At 39.0% G+C, this 24,830-nt stretch overlaps 3 protein-coding genes across 8 annotated transcripts in view; 1 reads left to right on the forward strand and 2 right to left on the reverse strand.

Annotated features, from left to right (window-relative positions):
* myod2 (myoblast determination protein 2) lies at positions 1 to 1,866 on the forward strand. Its single transcript, NM_001123554.1, is given in 3 exon segments — positions 1 to 585; positions 935 to 1,013; positions 1,212 to 1,866. Coding segments are annotated over 3 exon segments (831 nt in total). The 5' UTR covers positions 1 to 72; the 3' UTR covers positions 1,451 to 1,866.
* A 6,757-nt stretch (positions 1,867 to 8,623) lies between these two features.
* On the reverse strand, positions 8,624 to 20,573 carry tnnt3a (troponin T type 3a (skeletal, fast)). 2 transcript variants are annotated; one of them, XM_045705862.1, is made up of 13 exons: positions 20,392 to 20,573; positions 18,140 to 18,179; positions 18,018 to 18,022; positions 17,180 to 17,191; positions 13,842 to 13,860; positions 13,168 to 13,207; positions 11,896 to 12,012; positions 11,372 to 11,449; positions 11,135 to 11,248; positions 10,876 to 10,988; positions 10,499 to 10,589; positions 9,927 to 9,967; positions 8,624 to 8,911 (listed from the first exon to the last, which is right to left on the reverse strand). In XM_045705862.1, exons 2-13 carry the CDS (start codon positions 18,157 to 18,159, stop codon positions 8,878 to 8,880), a joined length of 684 nt encoding a protein of 227 aa, XP_045561818.1. In that variant the 5' UTR covers positions 18,160 to 18,179; positions 20,392 to 20,573; the 3' UTR covers positions 8,624 to 8,877. The 2 variants fall into 2 exon arrangements, with proteins under 2 accessions (XP_045561818.1, NP_001117002.2); NM_001123530.2 differs by lacking the exon at positions 17,180 to 17,191 and having other exon boundaries at positions 8,626 to 8,911; positions 20,392 to 20,453.
* A 2,647-nt stretch (positions 20,574 to 23,220) lies between these two features.
* The window catches only part of LOC106584524 (non-muscle caldesmon), a 41,120-nt gene continuing 39,510 nt past the window's right edge, over positions 23,221 to 24,830 (reverse strand). For all 5 annotated transcript variants that reach the window (XM_014169925.2, XM_014169923.2, XM_014169926.2 and 2 more), the window contains one exon: positions 23,221 to 24,644. Coding sequence is in view for 4 of the 5 variants with exons in the window: in XM_014169923.2 (XP_014025398.2) it covers positions 24,622 to 24,644 (23 nt within the window). In the remaining variant the exon portion in view is untranslated. The remainder of the gene's footprint in view (positions 24,645 to 24,830) is intronic.

The raw sequence follows: 24,830 nt of genomic DNA on the forward strand, positions 1-24,830 counted from the left end.
TCTAACGTTTGTGACAAATACAGAGCCAGGATTACACTCGTTACAGGGCTGGTCTTAGAATTTGACAGTGAGATGGAGTTGTCGGATATTTCGTTCCCTGTCACCTCTGCTGATGACTTTTATGACGACCCGTGCTTCAACACCAGCGACATGCATTTCTTCGAGGACCTGGACCCCCGGTTAGTCCACGTGGGACTCCTCAAGCCAGACGACCACCATTACAACGAAGACGAACACATCAGGGCACCGAGCGGGCACCATCAAGCCGGCAGGTGCCTCCTCTGGGCATGTAAAGCTTGCAAGAGGAAAACCACAAACTCTGACCGGAGGAAGGCTGCTACCATGCGGGAGAGGAGGAGGCTGGGCAAGGTCAACGACGCCTTCGAGAACCTGAAGAGATGCACGTCGAACAACCCCAATCAGAGGCTTCCCAAGGTGGAGATCTTGAGAAATGCCATCAGCTACATCGAGTCTCTGCAATCTCTGCTCAGGGGCCAGGGCGGCGAGAACTACTACCCTGTGTTGGAACACTATAGCGGGGACTCTGACGCATCCAGTCCACAGTCCAACTGCTCTGATGGAATGGTGAGTCTTGACATCAGTGTATGGGCATGACCCCACTGGAATTCGGTCGTTTTTATTCAATTAAACCTATTTGCAAGTTTATATAAATACATTTAGTAGGCCTATTCGATTTTATTTTCTTATATTATTTTGGAACTACCAATCGGATATCACGAAATTGTGGAGAAAAAGGGGTAAATAGTACAACAACAACAAAAAATGTACACACTAAGTACACAAAAAGGTGGGATATAGGTATATAGTTTGAGATATTAATGTCATTCAATATCATTCCAAAAGCTGTCAAAACACACAATGTGTTATTTTATTGATCGAATTCTTAGATTGCATTTATTAATGTTTTATCCAGATGGACTATAATACCCCAACGTGCACGTCCGCAACACGAAGCAACTATGACAGCTCTTATTTCGCCGAAACTCCAAATGGTAAGTTATTATTTTCAAGTGTTATATTATTGTGACTTGTTAGGCCTAGACCTTTATTATACGGTTACGTTTTATTCAGCAGCTCTCCTTCAGTAGCCTAATGCACAAGACCCAAGACAGACATTTTTTGACACAAATGTAGATAATGTTATTAGTTTATATTGTCTCTGACTGATGTTTCCTTCACCTCTGTTACAGCTGATGCCAGAAGCAACAAGAACGCAGCAGTCATCTCCAGCCTGGATTGTCTTTCCAACATCGTGGAGAGAATCTCTACAGACACGTCCGCGTCCACTGTGTTATCAGGCCAGGAGGGTTCCGAGGGTAGCCCCTGCTCTCCACAAGAGGGATCTATCCTGAGCGAAACGGGGGCACCCGTGCCGTCACCGACCAACTGCCCACAGCCGTCCCATGACCCCATCTACCAAGTGCTATGAACACAGTGATAGTATGGCTACATTCATGAAAACGAATCGATTCCTATAAATGAAGAAAACAACAAACGGACAGAGTTGCAGAATGTTGCTGTAGTAGAAGAATAGGATGGCAAAGCTGTCATTCCTTCTAATAGAAAGGTTTCAATTCCTTGAAGATCAGTCATTTGCTTCCCATTGATCACGTTTTATGAGATATAATTTACGACGTATTTATGTAGGCCTGAGTGTAATCGTATATGAAATATTTGACTACTTTCTTAAACTTGTGTGTGTGTTGTCATCGTCATCTTTTGTTCTTTCCTTGCCATTTTTATTGTTTATGACAATAGAGGACCATTTTTGTATATGTGTAAATAAGAGGTGATTTGTTAAAAAAAAGAAGAAAAAAATAACAAAAAGTGTTTTATGTATTTAATGTAGCCTGAGGGCTTGGTTTGTTTGTTCTGAGAAATGTTTAACTTTATATTTATACATCTTAAAATGAGTGAAAGGCTTTCGATGTTATTATAAATAAATGACTATGACTATTTATACAAAACATGTTTCATCATTTAATCTATTATTTTGCCAAGATAACTGTGAATGTGTGTCGTTAACACCTGGCATGTTTAACCCGAGGAGCATGGGTAATGAAAATATTGAAATTCAAAATTCAAAAACACCGTAGCATATTATACTGTATTAATTAAGCATATTATATTATAATAGTATGCCTATTGTAAATAGGGTAATGTTTAGTTTTGTTTTAAATCAATCAATGGACTAGAGTTGTTAGTTTAATGTTCACATACATTTAATAACAAAATTAAACGTAACACAGGACACAATAGCATATTATCGGATGTAAATTATTTTCATTATTACTCCATGTCATAGGCCTATCACATCTAACGTCTCAAAGCATGAACTATGAAGAGAAGGTTATAGGCTATGTCCTATATTAAATACATCTTATTGTATGCCTAACTGATGGGTTTAATACGGCCACAAATTACCCACAAACAAGACAGAAACTGTTGCCATAAAATAATATGTCTAACATATTATGTCTAACATATTATTTTATAAGAGAGGTTAATTTAAGGGATATTAGGCCTATCAATGCAGGGCCGGAATACTTACTAGCGTGCGTGCAGCTCTAACTGTTGCATAAATCATGCATTGATGTCGAATAGAGATTTGCACCAAAATCTATGTTATGCGCGAATTTTTAATACAAAACATATTTTGTTTAGCCGTAGCACACCATTTTAAATGATCACGAAGGTTTCCTCTTTTTCAATTCACACAAATAAATTGACAGTATATGCCTAGTCTACAATGTTTTTCTCTCCATTCTATTATGGCATTTACATAGGTCTATCTGTATTCGTGAATTCATTTCCAAAATAAAATGTTACTCATATTTATGTGAAATATGCACGCAAGGAGTAAAAGTTATTTAAAATAGATTTAAAATAAACAAATAATAATATTTTAGGCCTATAAACCTAGAGCCTTTCTTCTTTTTGATGCTATAACTAAAAAACGATTTTAACATATGCATGTTATTCCGTGTCTGACTGACATTTAGCAGGCATATGTACAAAGCATTGCTATTTATCATTTCAATCAGTTGAAATGTAGCCTATTCAATGAAACCGTTTGGCTATCTATGGTCAAATGCAAAAACAACATTAGGTCCGATTTGACCTACAGCAATGGTCTATATTTTAAACATTATAACCAATTAGAATAAATACACTTTAATGGAAAAGTACTATGAGCTGTGTTAACATTATTGTTTTTGCCTTTATTTCTTGTCTTGTTCAAAAGTGAATGACAGCAAAAAAAATCTTGAACAGAAGCGAAAGGGAACATACTCACTTTGCTCACTGAGAAGTGAGCAAAGTGAGTCGCTGGCCGCTATGGGTCTAACATTTGAGCAGAGACAGCAGTAGCGTCATCACGAGTTCAGATTGTGTACTGCAATTCAAAAGACCGGAGCAATAATTAAACTAGGCCAATAAGGCTACAGCAAAGATTAGGGCTGTTACAACATTTTCCATGTAGACAGTCTCTACTCGGCGGAAATATAGGCCTATAGTACGGTCGCTTATATAACAATGGACCTATAGGCAACTTACTATGGCGGGCTTGCTGCAAAATCTCATGGTTTTGTGCTCTTTTGAGAGATGAACACCGGCTGTAATCTCGTCACAAAATATAGTTGCGCAAGGGCAAAACTGTCTGGCGCCGAGCGCCGTCGACTTGCTATTGTATGCAGGGGAACCACTTTGGTTTTAGAATTGGGGGGTCCCCCCATTTATTGGGCATCTAAAGCTAATTTTCTGCCTTTTTACACAATCCAATATGCGGTCTTAATTTAGAACAAAAAATATGCAAAAATGCCTACAGTCATCAAGCTAAGTATGAAATCATTATTACATATGTTTAACTGATTAATAAGACTGAATTAGATCAAAGGAAATAAAATAAAAAATATTCTGTTGCACCTTTAACCAATAGCCTAACAAATAAACAACTCTTGATAAAATACAAAGACTTCTGATTGTCTTTATTAAGACATCCTCTATATCAAATTTCAGCCTGACTGACCAGCCAGGCCGAGCCGCCTGCATGCCCGACCCCCACCAGTCTAGTCAATAACTCAACTCTCTCCCAACACAATTTCCGTCCCAGTTCCCAACTTAAATATACATTAAAACTGCAAATCACAGAAAATCCTCCATATAATTAATTATAATTAGTAGTCCTAATAGTACTGTAGAGCTCTTTTTACTTGCACACAATTTAGCTGGGTCGCCCCATCCTGTCCTTAGGAGTCCACCACCCTGCAGCACCCCAACCCAACACACCACACTCAGCTATAGGATCTTAGTGAAACATTCGTTATTGGTTTCGCGTGTTAGGCCAAGGCCAGAGTGACAACCCACAGGACAGCAGACCCCAAAGGCCAGGACTCAGCAGCTAGGGATTGCCTAAATAGGTACGTTGGCTTGCGAAAGTATTCACCCCCTTGGCATTTTTCCTCTTTTGTTGCCTTACAACCTGGAATTATATATATTTTTTGTATCATTTGATTTACACAACATGCCTACCCCTTTGAAGATGCCATTTTTTTTGTGAAACAAACAAGAAATAAGATTTTTTTAAAAACTGAAAACTTGAGCGTGCATAACTATTCACCCCCCCAAAGTCAATACTTCATAGAGCCACCTTTTACAGCAATTACAGCTGCAAGTCTCTTTGGGTATGTCTCTATAAGCTTGGCACATCCAGCCACTGAGATTTTTACCTGTTCTTCAAGGCAAAACTGCTCCAGCTCCTTCAAGTTGGATGGGTTCCGCTGGTGTACAGCAATCTTTAAGTCATACCACGAATTCTCAATTGGATTGAGACCTGGGCTTTGACTAGGCCATTCCAAGACACATAAACGTTTCCTCTTAAACCACTCGAGTGTTGCTTTAGCAGTATGCTTAGGGTCATTGTCCTGCTGGAAGGTGAACCTCTGTCCCAGTCTCAAATCTCTTGAAGACTGAAACAGGTTTCCCTGCTTATTGTTTTCTCTAAGCAATGGCTTTTTTTCTGGCCAAACTTCCGTAAAGCCCAGCTCTGTGGAGTGTTCGGCTTAAAGTTGTCCTATGCACAGATACTCCAATCTCCGCTGTGGAGCTTTGCAGCTCCTTCAGGGTTATCTTTGGTCTCTTTGTTGCCTCTCTGATTAATGCCCTCCTTGCCTGGTCTGTGAGATTTGGTGGGGGGCCCTCTCTTGGCACGTTGGTTGTGGTGCCATATTCTTTCCATTTTTTTATAATGGATTTAACGGTGCTCCGTGGGATGTTCAAAGTTTTGAATATTCTTTCATAACCCAACCCTGATCTGTACTTCTCCACAACTTTGTCCCTGACCTGTTTGGAGAGCTCCTTGGTCTTCATGGTGCCACTTGCTTGCTTAGGGATGTTGCAGACTCTGGGGCCTTTCAGAACAGGTACATATATAATGAGATCATGTGACAGATCATGTGACACTTAGATTGCACACAGGTGGACTTTATTTACCTAATTATGTGACTTCTGAAGGTAATTGGTTGCACCAGATCTTATTTAGTGGCTTCCTAGCAAAGGGGGTGAATACATATGCACGCACCACTTTTCCGTGTTGATTTTTTAGAATGTTTTGAAACAAGTTATTTTTTAAAATTTCACTTCAATTTGGACTATTTTGTGTATGTCCATTACATGAAATCCAAATAAAAATCTTTTTTAATTACAGGTTGTAATGCAACAAAATACAAAAAATGCCAATGGGGGTGAATACTTTTGCAAGGCACTGTATCTCCTCTGACGTGGGCATGCTTTCAATACAAACTCCTTTAGTTGTACTGCATTCCATGTAAGGCATCCAGATCTTATGAAAGTTTCCCAGTATACCCTTAATCTGGTAATAAATCAAATCTAGTGATACATAACTTCACATTGTGGGAGGGTAACCAACCTTCCAATTAATGCCAATGCATTTCTTAGCCACTATAAATGCTTGGTTGCACAGTTTCTTCAGATAGCAGTCTCCAGTATCAACAATTCCAAGCAAACAAAAACAGGGAGAAGGGAGAACCTTTAGACATGCTGAGATAAAAGTACATACTCTTTGCTAGAATTCAACAAGCCTTCACAAGACCATAACATATGCAAATATGTCCCCTTCTGTGTTTTACAACTCCAGCAGAGGAATGACATTTCTGAGTGCATGTATTTCAGTGTCACTATGTTCTATGTATGGCCTTAAACTGCAGTAATTTATATCTGAGAAGATTTGAACATGACTGGTGTCATAAATGTTGAAGAGACCAAACTGCATGCAGATACTCATCTTTAATATATATATGTATATATGTATGTATGTATGTATGTATGTATGTATGTATGTATGTATGTATGTATGTATGTATGTATGTATGTATGTATGTATGTATGTATGTATGTATGTATGTATGTATGTATGTATGTATGTATGTATGTATGTAAAGTATACACAGAAAAACAATAAACACTCACGACAGGCTACTTACAAACAGCAGTGTTAACTCAACCACCCACAAACCCCAAGTGACAAACATACTCCTAATTATATGACTCCCAATCAGGAACAACGATCACCAGCTGTCCCTGATCGGGAGCCACACAGACCCACATAGAAATACAACACCCAGAACACACATACACAGACATACTCTGCCACGTCCTGACCAAAACTACACAACAACACCCTTTGCTGGTCAGGACGTGACAACTGGGCATTCAAACATATCTGTATCCATTCATCATCATCAATAGCTTCTACCAGATCTTCCTCACATTTTTGTTTTACATGTTTTGTGTCATTGGGAAAAGCCTCTATCATCCCTTGATACAGTTTTTAAACTACGGCGTGCGACATGGTTCAACACGTCAACAAATAAGAAGATTATACTTTTTCGGTTTTTAAAATGGCCGTCATCATGGAGCTAGAACTGGGATTATCTATACTGTGCTAATGAAGACACAAAAAAGGAGAGCAATGTACAATACAGAGAATTTAGCAAACAAGGCATTTGTGGTAAGTGCATTGGGGCTGCCATATTTATGCACCTCTGCTATTGAAATGCGAATATTGAAAATGGTTCATTAAAATTGTTGAAACGGTCATCAGAAATTTTAAATAAAATAGTAAATGGTCAACAGAAAATGGCAAATGGTTAACAGAAAATGAACACTAGGGAAAGTTACTCATGGGCAATTCCACGGTAACAAAATGATGCTGAGACTCAGATTTTTCATTTTAAGTTAAACTTACAAAAACATATTTACTTGAAGAACAGTACAGATACAAAGTTTGGTAACAGAATGATGGCACAAACACCACAGACCATCATTATGTTACCAAACTTTACATCTACTCTGTTCTTCAAGTAAATCTGTTTTTGTACAATTTTAATTTCTTTATGGTTTGTAAAAAAATAAAAATGTCTCAAAATCATTCTGCTACCTTGTAATTGCCCTCATTACATGTGCATGGTCACAGAACCACTTCTTCCTGGTTAGTTGTTTGCATGATGAGTAACCTTGCCTCATACCTGAAAAGTTGCAATGGCTATAGGCTTTTAGCGGACTAACCTGCTCTTCTGATGTGCAGAACACCCTTATTCTAACCCTACCAGTTATATTTGTGCCATGGCTCAGATGGGTCTCTGTGAGGAGAAGGTCAAAGAATGGTGAATTGTAACTGAGGTGATTCAGTTACCACACATGCATGATGAGTAGACCTAACCTTGCCTGAGACCTGAAGAGTTGCATTGGCTCCCCGAGGCTTCAGCTTAGCAGGTCTATGCTTTTCCGGTGCGCAGGAGACATGGGTTGGTTCGCATCCTGTGTGTTGGTTTCACTAGTCTAAAATCAATGCAAAGAGAGCCGACATGGCTAGGATGTACTACTACATGGGGGTGCGGAGTTGCGCTCCTGCTTCACACCTTCAAGAAGCAATTTGCATACAATTAAAACGAAAATTGAAAAGTGAAAATGCTCAATTGGGTAGTTGGGAAATTAAAACAGACCCTTGAAATTCCACTCTGCACATTGCATTTACTATTCTTTGTTTACCATTTGGCTTTTTCTGTTTACCATTTACCATTTTTATTTAGAATTAATTTTTACAATTTCCAACCATTTTCTATTTTCATTTAAACTTTTCAATGTAATTGTGGCCTATTTAATGCGCACTGATACTATAATAAAAATGCATTTAACATTTTCACATTCCTATTTAGGGCATTGCTTTTTCAAACTGGCACTCTCCACCCTCCATAGTTACATACCAGAACATTGTTTGCTACTTTCAATCTAGGTTACAATCTAATTCAATCTAATTGTGATGTCAATTCAAATGTTTGCATTTTCCCTCAGAATGGTGGGATGGGATATTGAAGAAACCTTCATTATAATGCAATATTTCTTCTAACGTAGGGCTAACACTTTCCACAAGTTAATCTAGGTCTACTCTTGCAAACACAACAATATTCTGCCTTTTATTAGAGTGGAAATATTTTTCAATATGAACAAATTACTTTAAAGTTACATGGCAAAAAATATTGTTTTTTTATTGAGGGTTTGGTTAATAACACATCTACAGACAAAGTTGAAGAGTCACACTTTATTTACAAAAATACTGAGAACCAAACAGTCCAGGGCGAGAAAGTAAGAGGGATAGTACCTACAACAGCAGCTAATGGCTCCGTGCTGTAGACTGAGGCACGTCTTGGGTGAATAAGCAAACAGTAAAACTTAGTTGCCTGAGCAATGACTTTAGCGTAAGTGTGTGTTTTTGCTGCATTAGGCCTGTGTCCGGTAGTACAGTGGCAGTCTGGGCTCCAAGCAGCAGAACGGGACCGTTTACTTTCTGCGGACGGTTTTACCCTTCTTAGAGCTGTAATACACCAGAAAGAGAGAGAAACAGTGTAAGACATCCAATGAAGAGACTATCGATGCCCATTTTTATCTACAAATAAAGACTTATGTTGACTTTAGTTTACTAAATTCACTTGAATCTAAATTACTTTACATAAAAGTGGAAACAAATGTGCAAGTCATGCTGTTCCATTGTTAATATGATATTGGTCTAACTGACACCCATCAACCAGATCACATACAATTCCATCAGACCACTCAAAACAAATCATGGACTTTTCATGCTTATCCTTTATGGCACACCATGCAGCTGCTGTGTGAGAACATTCATCTTTTGTGTAGGGTTTCTTATCTACATGTTTTATTCTTTTTCTAGTATCATTTTTTTTACCAAAGAGGGGGAAAATATTTTGTATTAATAAAAGAGGACTATGAGAGATTGGGAATAGTTCGACTAACTGTCTGTGAGCTGTGTATGTGTCAGTATTGACTCCCCAACTGCCAAGGATAGGGAGTTTAGGAGACGAGGACATGTTGGAGACAATAGACTATAGTTAGCAAGTTTCTGTCACTTCTTTCAGTGAGAATGAACTCTAGACAGAATAACTTACCTGTGGAAACACAACATTTCTAAAGACTTGATTAGTGAACTGGCTTTTAGGACATACATTTTCTGTAACTCAATGATTGAGCGTCAGTCGGGTGTCCTATTCTATAGACAGCACCTTTATATCGCTCTGCAACTCTTTTAAAAATGACATGTTGGTGTCAGTATACCAGGTGTATTATCCTGTCTATAGCAAAGAATGTTCTCTTCAACCTGAATGAGTGAGATACAATCAATACTCAATAAGATTTCATTTTGTGTCTTCCATGGTGTGTTTTGTCGTCTCCTCGATCCATCATTGAACCTTTTGCTCTGTTTCCATCACCTCCTGTGTGAATGTGCAACTTTCTCACAAAAGTTTCAGACCATGCACCACAGTGGGCCAGGAGAGCCCCCTGAGCTGTGACAACTGTCCAGCTCTACTTACAATTTACTCAGCTCTTCCACTCTCTTACGCAGGGTTGTGACCTGGAGGAGATATCAAAGCAGAGCTGTGTTCATATCTGAGGCCACCAGGCGGATGGACAGACTCAGAGGACCAATCTCATCCCTGATTTTATTCAGGTAAGACTTGGAATTTTCCAGAGTATCTTACAATTATAATATATAACAGGGTGTCTTACATTAGCAATGTCTGTAAAAACCTACACTCTTAGAAAAAAGGCTTGCAATGGAGACAGCAAAATAACGTTTTTAGGTTCTACATAGCATATTTGTTTCTAAGAGTGTAAGGAAAAACTGGTCATATTTTGACTGAGCTAGACCTTTTATGAGGTCATGGCTGATACCAGTACCACCCATAGTGCCACAGTGTAATGTGTCATGTCCAGACGTATCTGCTCTAAGAACAGAGCCCGTCATATTACCAACTCAGCTCTTGAGTAGACTTAACATAAACAGCCCATAATTCTTTCAGATGTGCATTGTCCTGTATGTGGTATCACTGGGATAATGTACAGTATATTTCTATTTTCTTTAACCAGGACATCGGATACATACCTCATACTTCTGCCTCTTCAGCCTCTCCATGTTATCAAACTTCTCAGACTCCAGCGTCTTCATCCATTCGTGCAGCTCCTTTGCCTTCTCCCTAGAGCAGAGCAAGCAGGATGACTTGGTGAGTTAATGTACAAATTCTCTGAGGAGAGTCCATATTCATACCTGTGGTTGAATACTTAATTCTGATTGGCTGAAGGGTGTTCCTAGAGTGTGCATTCATTTCAGATAACGGGACAGTTGCGAAAGTTTTGTACAGCTTGGCTATACCCACTGTAGGCCCATTTCGCCTCGCCAAAACAACACACTAAACACAAGGTATTGTACATAAAGTAAAGCCCAAATCTGTTACTTGTACTGGGAATTTCCCAGTCTCTTACTTCAGTTTTTCTTCATTCAGATGGTCGATGTTCAGGACCTTGCGTCTGCTTGCCAGGATCTTCTTCTTCTTCTCTCTCTCAGTTTCCTTCTTCCCACCTCTCTTTGAGTCAGCCTGTTACAAATGAATGGCAGCGGTTACAAGATCGATCCGACATGTACACAAATTATTTTTTGTGAATTATATGTTATATACTAGTAAATTATATTTTATAAATTCATCATGTATGGTCCTGTGAAGACCGGTTGGTCACTGGTCACCTTCTGCAGATGGCTGCTGTAGTTGGAGCCCATGCTGGACAGGGCAGACTTCTTCTTCGCATCCTCATCAGCCTTCTTCTTGGCATCTGCCTCCTCCCTCTTCAGCCTCTCCTCCTGTTTTAGAGATTACAGCACAATGTCAGGATGTGTGTTGTAAGGATGTCCCATATTGACAGAACGCTGATAGTTGAGGACAACCCAGAGGGGTAAGTAGTGGTACTGGTGGAGGACACAAACCTCACGTCTCGCCGCGCGCTCCTTTTCCTTCTCGCTACGGATCCTGTTCTGCTCGGCCCTCTCAGCCCTGCGCTTCTCCTGCAGACACACACACACACACACACACGCGCACACACACACACACGTGCACACACACACACACACACGCGCACACACACACACGCACACGCGCACACACACACACACACACACACACACACACACACACACACACACACACGCACACACACGCGCACACACACACACACACACACACACACACACACACACACACACACACACACACACACACACACACACACACACACACGGTTGGTTGTTATACCTTTGGCCACCAGTGGGCACTGCAACATCTTATCGTTTTGTCATGGTTGTATTGACTAGGAACTAAATGTAAGCAAACAGGGATGGACTACCGGAACTTGTCCAAAAAGAAAACCTTGTTTTAATTTACGACCTTGTTTATATTTTCAAATACGACCTATGTGTATGCAGAGTGATGTAATTTACTAATTCTCACTCACAATTCTTTCTTTGAGGGCGATGAGCTCCTCCTCCTCCTTCTTTCTATGCTCAAAGTGCGCATCGATCAGGCCCTGCAGCTCAACAAGATCCTTGTTCTGACGTTTCTTCTGAATGTCCTGTAAGGTTGGAAAATAGATCCACTTGTTAAGTACATGAAGAGTTCAAAGCTGCAATATGTAACTTTTTTGGGCGACCTGACCAAATTCACATAGGAATATGTGTTTTAGATCTGTCATTCTCATTGAAAGCAAGTCTAAGAAGCGATGGATCTGTTCTGTGTGTGCTATTTCTATGCTTCCCGATCTTAAGTTTCGTTTTTTACTTTCGGTTTTGTACACCAGCTTCAAACAGCTGAAAATACAATGTTTTTGATTTGGAAAATATATTGCACAGCAGTTTAGATGGTACAATGATTCTTTACACTATACTTGCTTGTTTTGTCACGTACACTGAAATTAGGTGACCTATTAGAATTTTAGCAACAAGGAAATGGCGGAGCGATTTCTGCATAGTGCATCTTTAATTCCAAAACGCTATATATCCATTTTCAGAAATGTTGATAAATCAGCTTTTATTGTTTAAAGAAATTATGAAAGAGATTGGTGTGTTTTTTCACTGTCTAATCATGGCATAGGGTTGTTCAATGACATATGTATTTGTTTAAAATCTATCACTTGATGGATTCATTTCAGAGACAAATAATCATGTTTTTTTGTCAAATGCTATATATGCGCCTCAATGTCAGAGAAATAAGTAGTACTGCTAGGTTTTACTCAGTCAAATGTAACAAATAACTACATTTTGTATGAAATTTACAAATTATACTATTGTCACATCAATATGACATTTTTTTAAAGATAATAATTGAATACAGAACTCTATGTAAAACATTTACATTTGACATTTTAGTCATTTAGCAGATGCTCTTATCCAGAGTGACTTACTGTAAGTGCATTCATCTAAAGATAGCTATGTGAGACAACCACATATTACAGTTAAATATATAGGATACGAACATTCCATTCCAGCTAAACAATGGATATATAGCGATTTGCATAAAAACACATAAATCTGAGAACAGTAATATTTTACATACACATGAAGGTATCCATAAGCAAACATTTTTATGAGAAAAAACCCCACAAATGTGAAAAATTGGTGGATATAGCGTTTTGTAAATAAAATGTCATCCTCTCTGACATTAGCCCTGGTATTTATCCAGCTAGCTGTCTCCAGATGGTCATGATGTATGAAGGACTATAGCTACTTACATCAAAGTCAACTTTCTCGCCATCAGGAATCTTTGGTGCCCTGAGAAGTGTCAATATAAAAATACAGTGAATCTATGGAAAATGTAAAGCATAAAAATAAATAATAATATGTAATAATATGATTTATTAAAAAGGTTATATAATGTAATAATGTTAGGGGTAATGCAACATTGTAAGAGAGCAGAGAACTGAAAGGGAATTTCTAAATATATATATATATATATATTTATATATATATATATATATATATATATATATATATATATATATATATATATATATATATATATATATATATATATTTGTTTTTGTTTACTACCACTAGTTTGTTTTCTGTTGCTTATGTTAGGTTTTATGTAATGTTTTTCTTGTTTGTATTCAAATATATGCACATATTTATAATTTGATATGATGTTGACCTAAAACAAGGACAATTAAATAATAATAATAAGAAGAAGAAGATATATCTCAATAAATACATTTCTGGTGCGCTAGGCCTATGTAAAATAAGACAGCTGAATGTTTTGACTATCACAGTTAAGAATATAGTATTTTTCAACGAGAGATTGAAATGGAATTGGGAATAGGAATGCAGTCTTTCTATGCAGTAATCATATATTTCTAGATATAAATGTGTACAATGAAATGAGGGGTTACATGAAAAGACGACTTACTTGAACTGTGGCCTGTGGGCTGTATATTAAGAAATGAAGAGGACAAGTACATGTTATTGGGTTAGAAATGCACACAGCAGCATATAAAGCAGATGAGTAACTCTCAGGCAAAAAAAGATTCAGGCATTACTTTGATGTTTTTACATGAAATGGAAAATAATGGGTCTGCAGGTAGATATTCCTAATGGTAGCCTGGCTTTTAATTTGAGGTAGTCAATGTTTGTTAGTGATTTGACAATCGAAATAACCACAAACTGACACAAATCTAAATCTCGTGTATATACTTAACATAAAACACTGTGCACACACAGTTAGAGAATGTAAACTTGTTTTATATGTGCAGGATTTCATTCTAAAGTGTGGTCTTGTTTTAGAATAAGGAAAGTCCACTTGTATATTTAATGACAATATTAAACTGAAAATATTACTCCTTAAAGACAGGCAAAGTGTTTTACTTTAAAAGAGAAATGGTTTAACTGTGTGATGTTGATGGCTTGACCCCCACACAATTTCCACAAGCAAGGCAACACATATGTCATTGTTAGAAGATGGACTTTGAAGTTATCGACTTGTTATTTCTCTTGTTATGTGTTTGGTACATACCATGCTAATATCGAGTGATTATAGCAAGGAGGGTTGAACAGTGGGGTCACTGCAGGGTTAAGCAAATGTTAGCATTTCATATTCTTTCATCCTTTTTCTTAATCCCTCCCCCCCAAACTATACCATTTATAATGGATTTTTTAATCCTATCAGTTGTTCATTTTAATTTTGTTTAGAGTCGGCCAATTTCGCAGCGCTCCTTGATCTGACAGACAGGCATGACATAACAGACATTCCCCCAATACAGCGAGACCTCAGACCTGGGACATGGACAATATAAAGGCAGTTCTGTATACCGACCAGAGTGACACAGATAAGTCATCTTTAATCAACGTACCTCCCTCTTCAATGACCTCTGCATGCAGCAAGCAATGAAAATAGAAGCTGACTAAACGGCAGGAACGGCTGACTAATGAGACTATAGGCTGCGTACTGTAATATAGTCTGCCTAAGCTCAAGCATTTATGTCGTCTCTCTTTCATATTTGAAATATAAATTATACTTTGTCGGGCTAAGCGCTATGAATTACTTTAGCTTAACACTTCAACAGTTTGTGGAACAACAGTTATGGATTTGTTAATGTATCTCACACAATAGCACCTCAAAGTATCATTCAGATAACAAGTAACTGTCACAACAAACACATGTGCATATATAATAGAGATTATGCCTTTCAGGGTCATAGTAGAAGCACAGGGGTAAGTTTTCTCATCTTAGAGAAATGGGCATAAATACTGATAATGACTTACATCAGGTATCAAAAGTTTCAAAAGTTAGCCCAAGTGACATTTTTCACATCCAACCAATTGCCATATATTTAATTAATCAGCAATGGTGTGACTGCCTCTTTGAATGTATAACATGTATTATTACTATTTTTTTATATTTGTAACATTAAGGATCATATGATAGGGTTAGAAGTCTAAAGCATCTATTTATAAAAATAAAAAAACATTATTGCTATAGCCATGAGGAAGCAGTTTGCACTAGAAACACAGCCCTGTCTGTCTGTCTGTCTGTCTGTCTGTCTGTCTGTCTGTCTGTCTGTCTGTCTGTCTGTCTGTCTGTCTGTCTGTCTGTCTGTCTGTCTGTCTGTCTGTCTGTCTGTCTGTCTGTCTGTCTGTAACAGGTGGAGCGCACTGCTGCATCTAAAAGGATGATAGAATACCCCATGCCAACATACCTTCCTCTGCCTCTGGCTCTGAGGCTTCCTCTGGCTCTGGCGCCACTTCTACCTCTTCCTCTATCACTTCTTCTTCAAATACCTCTTCAACTACCTCTTCAACTACCTCTTCAACTACATCTTCAACTACCTTTTCAACTACCTCTTCAACTACGTCCTCTGCTACGGCTACACAACATGCCTTGAGTAACCAGGGAGAGGAAGGGGGGTGGATAGGTTAATAAATGGAAGCATGAGAAAGAGGGTGTGTTCTTTAGAGAAAGAGGAAAGTAGTTCATGGTCGTGACCACCAGGTGGCGCTGCATGAGGCAGAGACAAAAGCAAGCAGGAGAAAGAGTTAAGTTGTCAATGACTAGATCTGCAGAGGCAATACTAGACATATCATAGCCTCGTATCCCTCTTCTTAGGGTGGCAGGTAGCATAGCATTGGGCCAGTAACCGAAAGGTCGCTGGTTCGAATACCCGCGCTGACAAGGTGAAAAATCTCCCGATGTGCCCTTGAGCAAGGCACTTAACACTAATTTGCTCCAGTGGCGCCGTACTACTATGGCTGACCCTGTAAAACAACACATTTCACTGCACCCATCTGGTGTATGTGACAATAAAAACATAATCTTATGAACAGGGACCTGATGAGGTGAGGCGTTTGAATGAGGTAACATTAGTCTGAGCAAGTGAGGTAGCATTAGTCTGATGAAGTGAGTCATTTGAATGAGGAGGTAGAATTAGTCTGATGAAGTGAGGTAGCATTATTCTGATGAAGTGAGGCGTTTGAATGAGGAGGAAGCATTAGTCTGATGAAGTGAGGTAGCATTAGTCTGATGAAGTGAGGCATTTGAATGAGGAGGTAGCATTAGTCTGATGAAGTGAGGTAGCATTAGTCTGATGAAGTGAGGCATTTAAATGAGGTAGCATTATTCTGATGAAGTGAGGTAGCATTATTCTGATGAAGTGAGGCGTTTGAATGAGGAGGAAGCATTATTCTGATGAAGTGAGGCGTTTGAATGAGGAGGTTGCATTATTCTGATGAAGTGAGGTAGCATTAGTCTGATGAAGTGAGACGTTTGAATGAGGAGGTAGCATTATTCTGATGATTTGAGGTAGCATTAGTCTGATGAAGTGAGACGCATGAATGAGGAGGTAGCATTATTCTGATGAAGTGAGGTAGCATTAGTCTGATGAAGTGAGGTAGCATTAGTCTGATGAAGTGAGGCGTTTGAATGAGGAGGTAAAATTATTCTGATGAAGTGAGACGTTTGAATGAGGAGGTTGCATTATTCTGATGAAGTGAGGTAGCATTAGTCTGATGAAGTGAGACGTTTGAATGAGGAGATAGCATTAGTCTGATTAAGTGAGGCGTTTGAATGAGGAGGTAGCATTATTCTGATGAAGTGAGGTAGCATTAGCGTTATCCAACATGCTACGAGCTACATGAAGATCCAATGAGTTGAACGCACATTCTCAAACACACTGAAGATCAAGAGCGAAACAATGACAAATTAGTATAGATGACATGACCGTCTTCGTAGTCTGAGCATCATTGTTTTTTTACCTTCTCCCTCGCCTCCATGGAGAGTTTTGGTTTTTTCGGAGAAAGAAAGCAGTAAAACAATAGTGTTACCAAAAGAACCCGGCTGTACCCAATATATCAGTTTATAATATTTAGTATATATAATATACTGTAAATATGGGTACAGTAGGGATCCGTTGTATGCGTACACAATACTGTCCTCCATAGCTAATCAAATGGTACCAAGTTCACAGACTTTTGAGCAGACAAAACATTTCATGGCCTGGTAGTATAATAGGCTTGATTCATCTACCTCCATAATGAGGAGACACATTATGTATTTGTATTCAGACAGAATATGGACAGACTAGGAGGACAGTATTACTGGGAAAGGTCTACAGAGTTGCAGGGACCCGTTGCTAACAGACTAATAGATGTATGTGGTCTGACATTTCGAAAATAATTTAAAGGTATGCTTTAATTCATTCTAATTTTTGATGTATATTATTAATTTACCGCATGGCCTGTTATCAACACTGGCTTCTGAAACCATCCTGAAACTGGAAGTTCAGCTTTACAGATTGAAAAGATCCCTAAGTCATGGCTTTCTCCACATTCACAGTATCATAAACAAAGCCAATATATGCTGTCGTGCTGTAGAGGGCAGTATTGGACACAACTTGAACTCCAAGGAGGGAAGCCAAGTTTGTCCATTGCGTTGAACTATTCTGCATAGAGGACTGAAATCAGTAAGGCATTGTTTCAAAAACATACAGAATGATTCAGCATACGATTGAACAATTACTGATTTAAAATGACTATGATAATGACAAGAGACAATAATGATACCTAGCAATAATAAAGTAATAATGTTACTTACCTTCGCTGTGAAAGGATAGAAAAAGATATTGCACTTTTATTCAGGCAGTCAAAACAACATGATGCATGGGAAATCTGGATGAGGTAATCTTGAGGATGAAAACAAATGTTACCAATACTTACACTTCCTCTGTGTCAGACATGTTGACAGTGGACTTTGCACCTGAGGTACAAGGGAAGAAAGAGAGACACTTTCACTAAGACGCCAAGGAGGCCACGCTCAAGTCACTAGCAGTATTTACAGCATGGGGTTATGGTCCCAGGCTCTAAAATGTATTCTCCCCTTACCAGAACCCAACCCTAATGGAATAACATTTCACCAACATTTAAAAAAAATAATTGTGTTACAGGAAAAATGTGCAGGATTTATAAAGGGAATGCTTTTGAATCACAACCTTTTTATAACTGTTTTATAATTAGTGTTAGGAAATGGGAAAAGACTGAAATTCAACACACTCACAATTCTGCTTCTCAGACGATAAATGGGACCCCCATACACATATTTATGCCTCCTTCCTCCCCTCCCTCTCCCCTGGCCCTCAAGTTAACTTAATCTCTTGGTCAAATTCCATGCCTCAACATAGGTGCTAGGAAACGCCTATCTTTAGAAACATGATGCCCTAGCTCTTTATCAACATTTTAAAGGCATGCTGTCAGTTCTAGGCCAATTTTAGTAGGCCATTGGCTACTACTGGGCACACAATTTCAATGAAATTACGTTGAACCAATGTGGAATCGACGTTGAATTGACGTCTGTATACAGTGGCCTTTTGCTTCTGATTTAGTTTTTGTTTTGCAACTTACAGTTATCTTGTCAGACAATGTATCATAATCTGATGAAAAATCCCCAAAGTATGCTTTTTGAATTGATTAGCATACATTACCAGGATGTTTACATTGCATTAGCCTTTGCATTTGTAAACCATCCTCCTATAACTGTTAAGGCCACCCTGGAGGCCTCCTCGCACATCATGACTGTTCCCAAACAGACAGCTGCAAATGTCTCTGAGAAACATGTCCAGGATCCGATTTCCAAAGCACAGATCAGGTTCTTTCTCTTGGAATAGTATCAGTAATTCTAATTTAATTTCCTTATGCGGGCTCCTCCCTCACATTGGCATTTCAGCCACTTTTCTCTGATTCCATGGTGACATATTAACTTGTTATAGATGAAAAACAAAAATGGGGTAAAGTGGAATAATGAAAGTACATCAAACTGTTTGACAATGTAAAAGATGGAAAGTCAAAGGTTGTTTCTTGAAATCCCAATCCTATTCTGATACCTATACATTTCTGGTTTGATTTCACAAATCAGGCTATAGTTTAATGGGCACTGTAATGGTAGTAGTGTCTATGTGTTTATCCTAAGTATGGAAGGCTTAATGTACCACCATGTTATCCTAGTTCACGGAGATCCTGGATAACATAAACTATCAAATGTCACACCTTTCTCTCTATGAGACTGTCTCCAACTTTGCTGCGACATACACTCAAGCAAACATATCTATTCACCAGATATCTGTCCAGCTATCTGTTTACCATCTCACAAAAGACAAGTATAGTGCTAGCAATTCTGTTCCCAACCCTAACATTGAGGTAGCTTTGAGCATATCTTTAGATTCCCTCATCTTAGCCTTACCTATACTGAAACCGTTGGATCAGCTCCACAACATAGCTACAAGTCTTAGAGGGCCATTTGTAAATCCCAGGCTTACAATAGCCAGTTGGAGCCAGGCCTCACCCCAGGGACTTTGTAGCACCCAAGATCCTTTCACCGCTTAAGTCACTTTTACCGCTTAATTCATCAACAGCTACCAGCACATAGCAGATACTACAACCAGAACAACAACAACATACTTTCACACCTACACTAGCATTTCATCACACAAAACATTGACACTTGTCTCAAGTCATTCGACATGTCCAGTGGCTTTCAAGAATGATGTTCTAAGAAAATCCCACCTATTCAATGTAGCCTACCGTAACTCCAAATGTCAAAGCAAAAAGAGACACCCACCCTCTACTGATCAAGTCAAGATAGAAGCTTTTATAGAAACCTGTATGTTCCCTTCACCTGTCCCTATCCCCCTGGATGGGTCCTTCTCACCCTTGACCTCAACAACACGGAGCAGCCGACTGTTTTAAAGCCTGAGTGTTTTAACACAGTGGCAGTGGTTTTGCACGTGTCAATTTAGCTGTTCTTGAAAGGAGACAGCTAGGGGGGCCCTGAGCTCTTAACATTGCACTTGATCTTAATCTTTCTATCTCTCTCTCACTCTCTCCTTCTCTTGTTCTATTCACTCACTCACTCACTCACTCTCTCTCTCTCTTCCTTCCAACCCCTCTCACTCTCACTCTCTCTCTCTCTCTCTTACCTCAGAAAAGCGTAAAGAAGAAATGAGCTCCCTGGTGGCCGAGACTGGCTGTAAGGTTCTGCAGAATTACCACCCTGATTATGTCCTTCTGTTATAGTGACACTTGATCCACGGGGGGTCCCTATTGGCCAAGGAGCCGTAAGAGGCGAGGCCGCGGGGGGATGTCTCGACGTCTTAGACCCGGCACTCAATAAGGAGATGGATGGATTGTGGGGTAGGGAGGGAGGCCTTAAGTTGGGAGAGGGACAGCTAAGATAACCCTGTTGCTATATTTGCCATCATGTTAGGCAAGAAAAAATAACTTAAAAGTTAAACAAGACAGGAACGTCAGTGAGGCAGTCAGATGGTGGACTTGTTCCTTTTCCACGGGACAGGGAGCTTAGATAGATGCATAAACATAATGTATGTCAATGGCCCGATCAAAGGAGGACAGGATCTGTGGACAGTCTGTGTAACTGTTACTGTACATTGACATTATTTGCTGAATCAACTATCAAGGTCTTCAGCAGTTTTAAAATAGTCTTTTGACTGACCTGTCGGTCAATTAGATTCACACCAGGGCAAGAACTACCTGTCATGCTGAGAATGTTTCTAATTTTCTAGCTTCACCAGCACCTTACAGAATTGCAGAAATATGAATTTTCCTCATCTCCTGTGTAATGGGTGCTTGATTGGACTGGTTTAGTACTTGCCTAGTTAAATAAAGGTTAAATAAAATAAAAAAGTAGGTGGACCTTTTTTTTATACCCAGCAGCTTAAATTGGCAAACAATTTGATCAGAATTGGTAGAGCTAAACTTCCTGTACTGGTTGAGATGGCTCGGGCTCTCCCGCAGGGGGCGCCATTCTGAAATAGTATTTTTCAGAGAGAAGCATCTGGTCGCGGTAGCGAGGGGTGGCGATATCTAAAGTGCTGTGGCCACCCCCTGCCTGGCTGACGGTCGCAGCTAGCGCACTGTCACGACGGAGCACATTCTGAGCAAAAGGCTCAGGTTATATTTTTGGACTGCCATGGAGACTGGCCCTTCCATATGTAGGAAGGGTGTATAGTTGTGCTCAACATGAGCCTCCCGCTCTGACAATTTGGGCCGGGACAAGCAGGCAGCTGCCGGCCGACCCCCAAGTAGCAGTCACACAGGTAAACATACTGCAATTACGATTTATTTTTTTTCGAGACAGCTCGTAGTAACGTATTTATGCTATTGACAAGGGGGGGGGGGGCGGGGGGGTGGTCTTGAGACGTGTGTTAGAGCTTTTACAGCCAGCCCCCAGAAGGTTGTACTCTATACTGTAGCCATTGTGGCTAAAGCTATCTGACCAAAGGGATTTTCAATGTAATGTCAAAGCGTCCAAATTGGGAAGTGGGGTTTAGAGACGGGCATGCACACTGTTGCATGTGTTTTTAATATATTTAGGGTGTTGCGTTCCAGGTATCAAAACTGGATCGAGATATCATAATGCTTAAAACAATAATGGTTTATGTTCTGATACTCCTGCAAGTATATGTTAACCTATGAACTTATGAAAACACAGGGTGTTAGCATGTTAACTGTTGAAATACAAGCTTGTGCAAAGTGTTTTAAGTTTAATGTTTTTTGTTTTTCTCATTGTAAGGGGACTCCCCTGTCGGGAGTGCGTTGGTCAACGGTAAGAAGCATAACCTGGTAAGCTCAATTATGTAATATTTTTAGATTTTTACTGATTATGTGATTAACTCATATGTGCATGTTTTTTAGGGGTTGGGAGATGGTGGACACCAAGAAGCCATTGTGTGATGCATGGTTTTATTGCTAGGCTATTATTACCCTTTCCTCTTTTGAACTTGCATCTTGGAGGTGCTCCAAATGCCTAACCTACAAGAGCCTTAAAAGGATGACCTCCTCTCATGTTGCAGGTCCAGTCTGTCTTACTGTTGCAGTGGGCCCTTTAAAACATGATCAGTGGTGGACTGCATTTGAGTTTGACTAGTAGAGGCCAAAAACATACAAACCTACATGGAAAAACCATATAAGTGGAAAGGGATTAAAGTGAAAAAACATTTAAGTGAAAGACGGAATGCTGTGAGAGAACTATAATATCCTGATTTGTAGGCCTATCACATTCCTTTAAAATCTAAATACAACTATCAAGGTTTAAACTTTTAAAGGTTTACAGCCATCAAGGTTTAAATAGATATGAGTCAAAATCTTCCAATTATAGAATGTGTTTACTGTGCATAAAAAAAACCTCACATCACAATGACATCACTGGGGTCAAATGCTCAATGTTCACTTTCACTCTTAGTTAATGCTTGAACCTATAGGTTGCAGGCCAAGTGTGTCTGCCAGTCAGACCTCACAGTGTCAAAGCAAAAGTATCTAACTGCACTGTAGTTTAAAAGTTTGAAAAGGTGGATTTGTATAGGTCACTTAATTCCTGCTCATGTTCAGTATACCCACAGGCACAAGTGTCAGATTGTTATGTGCAGTACAGTGATTGGACCCATATATGCGCTCAGATTCTAGATGATATGCATATGCTGCACCTTAGGTACCTTCTCATCAGTGATTTACTGTCACCGTGATGCACCCTGCCTGTACAGGACAGAACCAAGCCTTATAGAAGGGAGCAGGTGATTGGCTGCCCTCCTCTCTGCTCTCAGCCTAAAATTAGGCCAAGGAACCTTCCAGTATCAGCTGGGAGGCCTTCATTGCAGGGAGGGTTAAATTTGACTGCCCTCCTTCGCTTTCCACTTCACTTCGTCTCCAAGTTTTCCCCTTTGTCCACTGCAGATAGCGTTTGTCGGGCTGCTTAAAATTGACAGATAAAAACGCTAATAAAAAAACAAACATCATTGTATACAATACTTTATTTAATGTAAGAGAAAAAAATGAAAGTTTAATAACAAGAAAAGCAGAAATGACAATGATGGGTCTTTTAAGAATAAAATGTTACATTGGTAACATAAATAGGGTGGTGGAAAACTCCAGTGTGCAGAACTGAAAACAGAATCATGGTTAAATAGCAGGATGAAATGTTACTATGTGTGAGATAAAGTGTTATTAATACAACAGACACAATCAATGTTCTGTAACCAGATGATTCAGTTACCGCAAAATCATTTGGCATTTCAATGCAGTATTTTATGAATGCACAAAAAAAGAGATGACTCGCTTAAAAGCTTAGAGAATATGCAGCACCCAGTGCAGCCTAGCATTTAAAGACATTTGACATTTTCCTGTGTTTTATACTGTATATATTTCCACACTATGAGGTTTGAGTAATACTGTGAAAATTATGATAATGCCCTTTTAGTGTAAGAGCGGTTTGAAAAGGCAGTCTGAAATTTTAGCCTGTTTTGGTGGGATGGAGTTTTGGTCTGTCTAGGTGGTAAATGAGTTAATATACCAATAAGAAAGAGTTCCAAACCTCTCTGAAATTAACAGCTCATTTTCAGTTTTTCCCTCCCACTCAGTCCCCTCCCAGACAGTCCTAGGTAAATTCTTGCTTGAGATATTGCTCTTTGCTAAGAAGCTATTTATTTATTTTTGACCATTTTAATTGACAACAATCACAGTAGGGTACTTAATTGTTACCCAGAAATGATTTTATATTGATGTAAAAATAGCCGCATTGTGCCTTTAACACCATATTCAGAAGATGTTTGGATAATCTCTGGGCTCAAACAACAGCCTGAAGAAAAATAAAATATAAACATGATATTACAATTAACGGGCTCAGTGATCAAACTTACCAAACCAGAACATTTTACAAGAGTTACCATTTCAAATTCAAAGCTTAGGTTTTGGTTTTATGTCACTTTCTGCATAATTTCCAACATACATGTGCGGTATAGGTAAATGCAATCACCTAATGTTTGTCAATGGCATAAAATGAAGGAAAAAAAGATAAAGTAAAAGTAAGTAAAAAAACATATTCATATATACATAAACATATGTGAAAGATACTTTTGACATGTAAGCCAATACAAGTCTGAAGATTAAATTGAACTGGCGAGTTCTCATTGCTTTGTTCAAAGTGAGTACACAGAACAAAGCAACAACTAACCATTTAAGAAGTTCTCAAAAGTTACCTACTGAATGCAGAAGGAAAGGTATAAACTGTGAATTATATTGTTTTCATAACAAGTGCTACTGCAGGATATCCTCACAGGGTTTGCTGACAAGGTGGCTGGAGTTGTTGAAGTCCATACCATCTTGAATAGAAAGTCTTTGCCACCAACATTTGTATTTCAATATTCACCATGGTATAGGTCTGAAAAAGAAAGAAAAAAGTAGTCAGATGTGTTTGTTTACCAATTATGTGTTGATGATCTTCTTGATGGTCAATGAATAGTTCAGCCACTGATCTATACCATGGGCCGAGGTGGGGGTGGAGAGCAGCTGTAAGGAGAAGTTCAATTGATTGAACACTGCCCCTCTTCCTTTAAAACAATAGGCT

The sequence above is a fragment of the Salmo salar genome, chromosome ssa23, assembly GCF_905237065.1.
Source record: "Salmo salar chromosome ssa23, Ssal_v3.1, whole genome shotgun sequence".
In the NCBI taxonomy this organism is placed as follows: domain Eukaryota; kingdom Metazoa; phylum Chordata; class Actinopteri; order Salmoniformes; family Salmonidae; genus Salmo; species Salmo salar.

Bases quoted from the DNA above. Each gene is read 5' to 3' on its own strand.
- tnnt3a (XM_045705862.1), bottom strand. From the start codon at position 18,159: ATGTCTGACACAGAGGAAGT. The intron at 11,450-11,895 runs GTGAGTGAGAAT...GTGTGTCTGCAG, and splicing joins TCGCCCTCAAAGAAAGAATT to GAGAAGCGCAGGGCTGAGAG. The intron at 11,249-11,371 runs GTTTGTGTCCTC...TCTCTAAAACAG, and splicing joins AGCGCGCGGCGAGACGTGAG to GAGGAGAGGCTGAAGAGGGA.